General features: G+C 38.8%; 1 protein-coding gene across 1 annotated transcript; it reads left to right on the plus strand.

Annotated features, from left to right (window-relative positions):
- The first annotated feature begins 958 nt into the window (after positions 1–958).
- Positions 959–3,297, plus strand: LOC130946506 (exocyst complex component EXO70B1-like). Its single transcript, XM_057875273.1, has one exon. It carries the CDS (start codon positions 1,115–1,117, stop codon positions 3,023–3,025), a length of 1,911 nt encoding a protein of 636 aa, XP_057731256.1. The 5' UTR covers positions 959–1,114; the 3' UTR covers positions 3,026–3,297.
- The last annotated feature ends 7,572 nt before the right edge of the window (positions 3,298–10,869 follow it).

Genomic DNA, 10,869 nt, shown 5'->3' on the forward strand with positions numbered 1-10,869 from the left:
GTTTACTCCACATATAATAGTATCACTATATCAGGACACATTTATAAATTCGTTAATATCAAAGAGATATATATGCCAAATGTCTGTAATATTCTATGTCAAGTACACATTAATTAGTACCATTTAACAATACTCACCGCGATATTTACTCGACTATAATTTAGTACTACTTGACAGCATGTTTTTTCTTTATTGATTTTCTCTACTGATGCAACCACGCGCACAAGATTATTTATCAACAAGATTACAAGACAAGATGATTTAATTTCTAACGTAATACTACTTCCACCTACGTAGGTCTTGTCATTCTAACAACTGGTGATTTTTTAGTGTATATATCATAAACCAAACCATGCTAATAAAATAACTAGCAGTATAACCCTCTCTAACTTGCTAGCTAGTGCATGCTTATGCCACTTTTGTTTCTGTATGTGCTCGTGAAGAATTAGAATTAGATTGGGCCGAGTATAATTTTGTATTAAGAAAACTTAGAAACTAAAAAGCTGCATGAAATGAAATCAAATATTATTGTCGCCGCCAATTTGTTTGCAATATTCTAAGTGTACCAAACAAGTTGAGTGTCAAATGTCAATACTCAATACACGGAAAATCAATTAGATCCACATTCAAACAAAGACAGAACCACAATATGAAGTTTCCCACAATTCCATGACACCATAAAAAAATGACCTTGAAAAGGAAAGCTGCCAATCACCCATACAAAACGACATCTTGGAGATAAAAGAAAAAGCGCTTTTCACGTTCGCTTCTCGTCCCTTCTAACTACCATATACACACACACTTGACTCCATGCACTTCCCCTCACTCTACCCTCTTTTTCCACCAGAAACCGCGTTTTCTTGGGGGCATTTCCGTCATTTCAAACTGGCCCCCCGTTTCAAAGACGACGCCACCCTTATTCTACATTCTTATCTTCTCTTGCATGGTATTAATTATCCTTCTCCATTTTCTCATATTAGTTATTTGACTAGCATTTAATGTATTATTATTATTGTTATTACTATTTCTATTTTTATTATTATTTTTGTGTTAGCGTTGCAAAGCTATAACCAAGATAAATATCTACATAGCAAGCTTTATTCCAGACACTAAAATGGCTGACAGCGGGGAAGAGAAGTTACTTGCTGTGGCGCGCCACATAGCGAAGACGCTGGGGAACGACAATCGAACCGTTGCAGAAGACATACTCAAAATATTCTCAAACTTCGATGCTCGATTCTCCAAGGAGAAGCTTTCTGATCCACTGGGCTGCGCCGCACTGGAACAGACCCTCAACTCACTCGATGAACGCATCTCGCGCCACGTGTCCTCACGCAACAACAACGACAACAGCCAGGCAATCTTTTCCGTCAACACCGCCGCATTCCTCGCTTCGGTCGACGAGCTCACCGCCACCGTCAACAGATGGAAGCCTCTCGCCGCGGATGAGACCGTAGGCGCGTGCCTCTCACGTGCTGACGAGATGCTCCGTCGGGCTATGGTCCTAGCAGAAGACGAGTTCCGCTCACTCATGGATGAGTCAATTCGGAATACGTCGTTTGACTCGGATGACGGAGGCGAATTTGAAGGAGACGATGAGAGTTGCGGCAACGGCGTTCAGGATCATCGAATTCCAGCGGCGGAACGGGTTTCTGAGGACGATGTGGTAATTGATGTGTTGCCAGCGGGTACGGTGATCGATCTCCGGGAGATAGCGACGCGCATGGTGGCGGCGGGGTTCGGCGACTCGTGCGCGCGCGTGTACGGTGGTTGCCGGAGGGAGTTCTTAGAAGAGAGCTTCTCGAGGTTAGGGTTTCGGAATCTTTGCGCTTCGGAGATTCAGGAGATGCCATGGCAGGTTCTTGAAGACGAGATCGAGCGTTGGATCAACGCCTCCAACGTCTCACTCAGGATCCTTTTCCCCAGCGAGCGCCGGCTGTGCGATCGCGTATTCTCCGGCGGTTCCGCCGCCGATATCGCGTTCGGTGAGGTCTGCCGCGAACCTGTGACACAACTGCTGAGGTTTGCCGACGCCGTCGCGAGTCACAGCCGCTCGCCGGATCAGTTGTTTCGAATCCTCCACGTGTTCGACACAATGCGTGAACTAATTCCTGAATTCGCATCGCTCTTCTCTGATTCACAATGTGAGACGGAAGCAATTGAAGTTTGGAAGCGATTGGGGGAAGCGATCAAGGAAATTTTTGTGGAATTGGAAAACCTGATTCGCCAAGATCCGGCAAAGGCGGCAGTTCACGGCGGTGGGCTTCACCCTATCACTAAATATGTAGTGAATTACCTTGTGGCCGCGTCCCAGTCACGGCGAACCTTGGAACTAGTTTTCCAAGGCGATTTTCTTCCATTGAAGGATTTCATCACTATGGTTGATGATAATAAGCATCAATCTGATTCTCATTTTTGTGTTCAATTGTGTGGGATAATGGACTTGTTAGAGAGCAATTTGGAAGCCAAGTCCAAAATCTACAAGGACCTTGCATTGTGCTCTGTTTTCATGATGAATAATTTGAGGTACATCGTTCAGAAGGCGAAAACCAGCGAATTGGGTTCCGTTTTAGGTGATGATTGGATCCGAAAGCACACTGCGAAAATTCGGAGATTTCATGTGAGCTACCAGAGGAGTTCATGGAGCAAGGTGGTGGGGTTCTTGAAGGTTGAGACAAGTGAGGTGACAATGGCAGCAGGGTCTAGTGTCGTTGTTGAGGTAAAGGCTATGAAGGAGAAGCTGAAGATGTTCAACTTGCACTTTGAGGAGATTTGTAGGGTTCAATCTCATTGGGTTGTGTTTGATGAGCAGCTTAGGGAGGAAATCAGAATTGCACTGGAGAAGATCTTGTTGCCTGCCTATGGAAGCTTCATTGGAAGGTTCCATAATGTTCCGGAACTCGGCAAGTACGTTGACAAGTATGTAAAGTATGGGGTGGATGACATTGGAGATCGGCTTAACGATTTGTTTCAGGGAGAAAACAGCGTATTAGAAGTTTCACATCGCTTTAAGATATGGCTATGAGCAAGTCCAGTTTAAATAGAGGGAGTGACCTTTTTATGTATGTATGAATCTGGTAGTGTAATTAGATATACAAAGTTTTGGATGTCACAAATTGCAGTCCTAGACTCCTAGAGTACTTGTGACCTCATCATACATGTATACTAATATACCATTGTTGGCTTTTTTGCTCAGAAATTATTGTATATACATTATATTTCTCATAAAGATTATATTATGAAATATGAAGTTGCTACAATCATGAGTTGAAAAAAACACAGCTGTTGTTAAATTTGTGTTCTTTTTATTTTTGAAAGGAATAGCTCAATACAACAAGTGGAGCATGACAACAAACATAAAGTATCAACGTTAAAAAAGAAAGCAACCAAAGCAATCACACTATAAGATATCCCGCTGTCATCTTCGCTATTGCCATCAACAACAGAAAAGATCTATACTTAGCCACTCCTTGTAGTTCATAAAGGATCAATGGATAACGTCCTTAACTCCTTTTTTTTATTCTGAAAGATCTTTCTATTCCTTTCCAACCAAATGTTCCAGATAATTGTACAGAAACACACCATTTATCTTTTTCGCTCCTCCTTTCGAGTTGGTAACTCGGTCCAACTTTGAAAATGTTCCTTTAGCATCCCCGAGCACGACCATTGCCTACCAACAAAAGATAACCATGCACATCAAACCTGTCAAGAAAATTCACAATCAATAAACAAGTGGTGACCATCTTCAACTCCTTTACTACATAACACACATGCAACATCTTCCTGGTTCACCATCCCTAACCGATTTAGTCTCTCTTTCGTATTGACTTTTCCAGTCAAAGCAAACTAGACAAATAGCTCAATTCTTGGTGGAACTAGGCCTTTCCAAATTGTCCTAGTAAAGTTGTAATTCGCTATGTCCTTCGGAATTATTTCTGCCTGCAGCACCTGCACAAAGGAGTTAGTAGAAAATAAACCTTGTTTATCAAATTTCCATACAACTCTATCATTTCTGTCATAAGCAAGATTTTATCACTCTCAAAGTATCATGCATCTAGTTCACTAGATCCAACTCTAATTGGAATAGTTCTCGCCTCCATTGGAAGTTCCATCTCCACTCTATCCCATCCCAAAACCCACAATCTCCTATAACGGATCCTATTTGGGTTGAAACCGAAAAGAGCCTAGAATATTGATTTTTCAGAGAGCCGCCACACAGCCATATATCCTCCCAAAACCGAATTTCTCTATCATCACCGATCTCCATAGACAACCTAGTAAACATTTTGTGTTCTAATTTGCCATTTCCTTTAACTGATATACAAGTAGCCAAGTAGGAACATGCTTGACCACAATTCAGTGTTTTAGTTTTCTTGGATCAATTTAAAATGTTCAGACATGACTGTGACTATAATCTTTTTTATTTTGGGTCAAAAGCTGAAAGGCATGAGAAATGTTCTATTCTTTTATGTTCTAGTTAAGAGGAGGAATATCCATAAACGAAGTTGGTTAACTATATAGGGATGAGTTAAAGGTAAAGGACAAGAAAGATCGTCACAAGGAGGAAGAATGGAAGCTTGATCAAGTTTGAGTATAATTTTTTTTTCCCCTTTTCTGAACGTGTTTGTGTAAACTACAATCGCAATACGACATTGATTTGGTTAATGATTGCTTTATGGATTGCATTCATGACTTTTTCTTTTATAAAATCATCATAATTTGAGCCTTTTCTGTTATCTTCTATTGGATGCTACTTTAATAGCAAGTTGGTTTCTGTCTTTATCGAGGTATATCCAAATTCTCTTTTAACCTAGTTAGGGTAATTAAATTTTTGTAGGGCTAGATAGGTTTTCCGTTTTACTTTATTTTCCGTTTATTTACTAATAACCTAATTGGGTAAATTATTGAAAATACCTTAATATTTTAGATTTGTTTCAATATTATCTGTTAAGCTTGATTGGATTCGATTATATCTTGGATATTGAATAATGTGATGTCTCATTGTGGTTTCAATTTTACTATGAGGATGACATTCATTAACTTCTTAACAGAATTATGAGAAGTCCAAAATATTCATGATCTGTGAAATGTCCAAAATGGTAAATTCCTCACTTTATTTGCTGATTCCATCTCAACTCCATTGAATCCTAGCCACTTTTACTCCCTTATCACTAATCTCTCCTCTGCTAAGCCCTCCGTAACCTCATCACACTCATCATTGATAGCGATGGCTTAGAGTGAATCCGCCAGTTGAGGAGGGAGGAATATTTACATATCAGATATCACTCATTAAGGTGACTCTCATTCACAAAAGTAACGCTAGAAAATTAATATTATAAATTTATAACAAACTAGTTCAATATCAGCTCAGACATGAACAGAGGGTTTAGTGGCTTACCAAACCAGTCTTCGAAGAAGAAATAAAGTGGGCAGTTTTTTCCATTAATGCCGAGACAGCCTCAGGAGAGTATAGTTTCACGGTCAAGTTTTTCCAGTTTTATTGGGAGATTATCAAAATGGTTGTGTATAGAGTAGCAAAAAGTTCTTTTGGAGGTGGCAACATCTTAAAGAGTTTTAATTATACACAAATATGTTTGACTCCAAAAGTACCAAATGTTACTACAATGCAACGAATTCGGTCTATTAGTCTCTGCATTACCTTCTATAAGATCATATCAAAAATACTGGTGCACAGACTACAACCTCTTATGAACCTACTAATTAGCAATAATCAAAGCCCGTTTATCAGAAGAAGGTTGATTAGTGATAATATCCTGATAGCTCATGAATGCATGCACTTTTTGAAAAATAAAGACATGGGGGAAGAAGATTTAGCATTAAAGATAGACATGAGCAAAACGTATGACAGGGTGAAATGGTCTTTTGTCCGATTTATGATGTAAAAGCTGGGTTTTTGTTCTAAATAGATTGGATGGATGAAAGCATGTGTGTCAACTATTACCTATTCTGCTATTGTGAACGGCTCACCAACTGATTTCTTTAAACTAAGTAGGAGTCTCCGACAAGGAAATTCCCTCTCACCATATCCTTTCCTTTTCTATGCAAAAGGATTATCCCACCTACTCCACAAAACATACAAAATAGATTTTTTTTAGGGACTTAATTGAATATCAGATGCTCATCCATCAACTATCTGCTATTTGCTGAAGATTCCCTCTTTTTTTGCAAAGCAAACCAAAAAAATTATCTCAACTTATTGTAGATACTCCATCAGTACGGGAACATGAGTGAACAAGTGATTAATTTCACAAAATCCGTTGTTTTCTTCAGCAAGAATATTGAGCAGCATATAAGGAAAGAGTTGTGTACTGTTCTAGGTGTACTGAATGCTAAAGCTCAGGACAAGTACCTAGGCCTACCCTCGATTATTAATAGATCTAAGAAAGAGACCTTTGGTTTTATTAAAGCTAAGGTAGCAAAAAAATTAGCACACTGAAAATGCTTATTTCTCTCTACCAGTGACAGAGAAGTGCTGATCAAGGCGGTAGACTCAGTCATTTCAGTATCACTCTCAATTGTTTTAAATTACCAGATTCTCTCTTGGATGAATTACATTTCGATGATGCAATTTTGGCGGGTCAAAAAGAAAAAAAAAAGGATGCAGTGGATCAGCTGGAGTATATTAAACATAGACTACGCGAAAGGAGAATTGGGATTTAAAGATCTCAAAACTTTCAATCTGACCATGTTGGCAAAGTAGGGATGAAGACTACTTAGCAAGCTTTACTCTTTGTTTTACAAGATTTTCAAGCATAAATACTTTCGATATACATCTTTTATGGAAGTTAAGGCAGGATTCAGACCTTCATAAGCGTGACAGAGTTTACTAGAAGGACGGAAGATATTAGAGAAAGGTATAAAATGGAATATCACTATTCAAGGTGGAGTTAAAATCAGAGATAATTCATGGGTTGGAGATCATACCCCTTTTCGCAGTAATGAAAAAATTACACAGAAGACTACCCCAAATCAGCCCTAATCGCCCCAGATGCTCGACAGTACCAGAATCCCCAATTCACGCTGTGGTATAATGCCCAGAAACAGTAGCAGCTTGGAATCTGTCACTGTTGGCTAGTGTCGAAATTCAACTCTGGAAGTATGAAATTGGTAGAATCAAGTGATAGAAGAACTAAAAAAGAGGGAGAACTACCAGATTTGAAGTACCAAATGACATACCTCCTATGGCAGTCCTGGCTCGCCAGAAATGAAGCTATCTTCAACAAGGAAAAGTGAACCCGCAAGAAAATTCTGATTTGGGCTATGCAAGCGGAAGAAGAGTACCGCCGATACCTCCCCAGTCGTCGAGCAACTTCGTTGTAGCCTCTAATGTTTCTTGTTTCCGCCATAGCCAGAAGCCCATGGTTCTCTTGATTCCCGCTTCTTTGAGTTTTAGACTTTAGTTCCAGTTATTTTTTTATTATTTTTCTTATCTAATGTTTTGTTATGATTTTGTCTATTTTAGCCTTTTCAGAATACCCTTTTTATAATGTCCTGGGTTCATAGTTGATTTTAGTTATCCTTTTGAAATAAAATAATATAACTTAGAAAAACAAAGTTCAAAACCTTTTCTCTCTACAGGAGAGTACCACTACAGGGTTACTCCAATAGGGAGAAGCTTCAACGGGGAACAACCATAAACACAGTTATATTAAAAATCATATAAAACTTTAACCATTTTTCACCTCCACTTTACAACCCAACATCTTTGATCACACTTTCCTTTCTTTTTTCCAAACCAGTTTATTTCGTTGACCATAAGCCAACAACCACACACATCCACCAGTGCCAATGCATAAATTTCCACAAAATGTCACAAAGCATACCCAACTTTAGAAGGAACCGATAGAAGAAAAAACAACCACTATTAAACCAAAGAGCCAAAAGAAATAGAAAGTAGATAGCATCAATTTAGTTGCATAAATCATATCAAACAAAGAAATCTCTTTTAGCAGCAGACAAAAATGCCATTCTAATAATTTGGAGGAACCTAAGAGGAGTTTCCATTTCTGAAGTGGGACACGACAAAATACTGATAAACTTCAAGAATATGTGGAGAGGTCGGCAAATTTTAAAAGGGGGACCGTGGAGCATAAAAAGCCAGCTTCTAAATCTCTAACTATGGTCACAGCATGAATCAATATCAGAAGCCAGCCACTAATATATAGAATTTTGGATTCAGATACATGGGCTATCCTTGGAGAACATGAACAACGAAACCGGTAGGATCATTGGAGACATGATGGGGGATTATTATAGATGTGGAAGACCTGATGAGGAACCATGTGCTCATGAGAACTTTCCTAAGGGTGAGGATAGCCGTGGATATTCTCAAGCTATTACCCACAGGTTTCTATATGGTAAGGGAGAACCTCCCTAATGTCTGGGTTCAGTTTAAATATGAGCGCCTTTAAGATAGTTACTGTATGAAGGGTCATAGGATACATCGAAAAAGAATGCAACAAAAAGATGGTAATGGCTTCGTGAAATTTAGAGGTACCCAGATATACTCCTGAGTTAGGTGTAGACCAAGTCAAATCACTGAATACAGGAAAGGGAAGAAGATGGAAGCAAAGCAAATCACACGAAGAAGATGAAGAAATGGAGGCGCGTGACATCCAAAACAACCATGAGAGAGTGGAATAGCTACATGAATCTGCAGCCAACGGAGTAGGTAGAAATCTAAAAGAGGGGATGAAGAAAAAAGGAAAGAAAGTAGCAGCAGAAAATCAGGAGCAGTTATGGCAAAAGAAAATCAGGGCTATAGAGCAGGTGGAGGAAATCCCTCGTCAGCTGGGGATGGCAAAAAATCCGAAAAATTATAATAAAAGAACTGAGAAGATACTAGAGAAAATTATAACTGATTTAAATGAGATCAGGGCCAGAAGAGGAAGAAAAATTAATGGGCCAAGCCCAATAGAAGAGGGAATAGAAGCTGTGAACTGGACGAAAAAACAACAAGGAGAAGAGCAGGGACAGATTTACTCAGCAGCTAGTGGAGGCAACTGCCCCAGTGAATTTGAAAAAAATTAATTAGTAGTTCTTAGTGAAATGTCTAATTTTTCCTCACCATCCAATTAATTTTGACCCCCACTCCCCACTCTCCAAATCCCTAACCGGCTAACCCTTCTCCTTCTCCCCATTTTTAATTTTGTTCCTCTGCTCCAGCCTCCAACCTCCGCTTCCAAACTCCAGCCCTCCAGAGTTACTGCCGTCTGCCACCACTCGCACACTCCGCCAGTTTTTCTATCGCTGTCCCTTTCAGCCTTTCTCCCGCGTTGGCTCCGTGCCTCCGTCGGTTTCTCCTTACATCACTGTGTGCCCATGTCTGCTTCTTCCGCTGCGTTCCTTCAGCGTCTGGTGAGTTCTTCTTCTTCTTCTTCTGGTTTTGTCTTTCCATTCCTTCGATGTCTGGATCTGGTTTTGTCTTCAGTAGTTCAGGGTGTCGCTGGTTCTGCTGGTGGGTGCCGCTGGTTCTGCCGCTAGGTGCCTCCGTGCCTGGGTCTTGGGTGCCGCTGGTTCTGCTGTTGGGTACTGCTTATGATTTGTGCAGTTCTGCTGCTGCGTACCTACGTTCCTCTTCTGGAGTTCAGTCTTAGACTCTTGCCTCTTGGAGTCTTGGTACATAATTGGGAACCCAAATCAACCTATCAAGAGTGGTAAATACCAAACAATTCTCAAGTCTACCCTGTAACTAATTAATTATAGCATATGTATATTATAAATAAATAAGCTTTGGGGTGGGGAATGGCCGAATGGAGAATCAGAATAAAGGAATGGTTTGTGGAACATGGCATTGGTTAGGTCTTAGCCTCTTAGGTGGTATTGTGTTGGTTTTCTTATTAAGTTAAAACAAAAAATTATGAGCAACTAAACTAAGCAAATCCATTATGTTCATTGAGATTCAAGTTCTATTGGAGTGTTATATTTTTATGTGATTGAATAATATTCAATAGTTAGCACGTAGTTCATAATTCATATAGTTAGTTCACTTAGTTGCTTCATTCAGTTTTTATTCTCATTTGCTTCATTGTTATTAATTTGATATAGTTTATTAATTCATTCAATTTGATATAGTTCATTAATTTATTCTGATGTGATTGAATTTATTCTGATGTAATTGTGTTCTGATGGAGTTCTAATGTAATTGTTTGTTACTTTGTTAATTAACAATTGTGTTCTGATGACTGATGTAATTGTGTATGATGGAATTCTAATGGAGTTTTGATGTAATTGTGTTCTGATGGAGTTCTAATATAGGTTTCATTAATTTTATTAATTGATCAATTTTGTATTTATAATTTTATACCGAACTTCTCAATTTGTATAGAATTGTGAATTAATTTAGGTTTATAATTTTATTCTATTAGTAATGGAGAAATATTTTAAAAGAACTTTATCATTGGAGATTAGATCCCAAAACAATTCATCGACCTCTTCTAACAAGAGGAGATTTTTAGAATTTGAAGTAGAGAGTCTCATAGCAGATCCAAGACAACAACCAAAGATTTCAAGTTATCATCCGAATGACAGAGACAAAGTTAGATGTGCATATTTACAAAATGGTCCTTATCAACCAAGGACTCATGATTTTCTGCAAACTGCTTGTGATTCTTCTTTTCGAAGATTTAATCCTAATTGGTTTGATGATTATGGCAATTGGTTAGAGTATAGTATATCAAAAGATGATGTTTTTTGTCTTTGTTGTTATCTTATAAAACCTAAGATTGAAGGTGGCGATGCTTTTGTAACCAATGGCTTTTCAAATTGGAAAAAAAGGAAAGATTACAAACTCATGTTGGGATTTATGATAGTGCTCATAATCAAGCTTGGAAAAAATATGAAGCACTT

The sequence above is a fragment of the Arachis stenosperma genome, chromosome 1 (assembly GCF_014773155.1).
Source record: "Arachis stenosperma cultivar V10309 chromosome 1, arast.V10309.gnm1.PFL2, whole genome shotgun sequence".
NCBI lineage: Eukaryota > Viridiplantae > Streptophyta > Magnoliopsida > Fabales > Fabaceae > Arachis > Arachis stenosperma.

Coding starts and splice junctions, on each gene's coding strand:
- LOC130946506 (XM_057875273.1), top strand. CDS start 1,115: ATGGCTGACAGCGGGGAAGAGAAGTTACTTGCTGTGGCGCGCCACATA.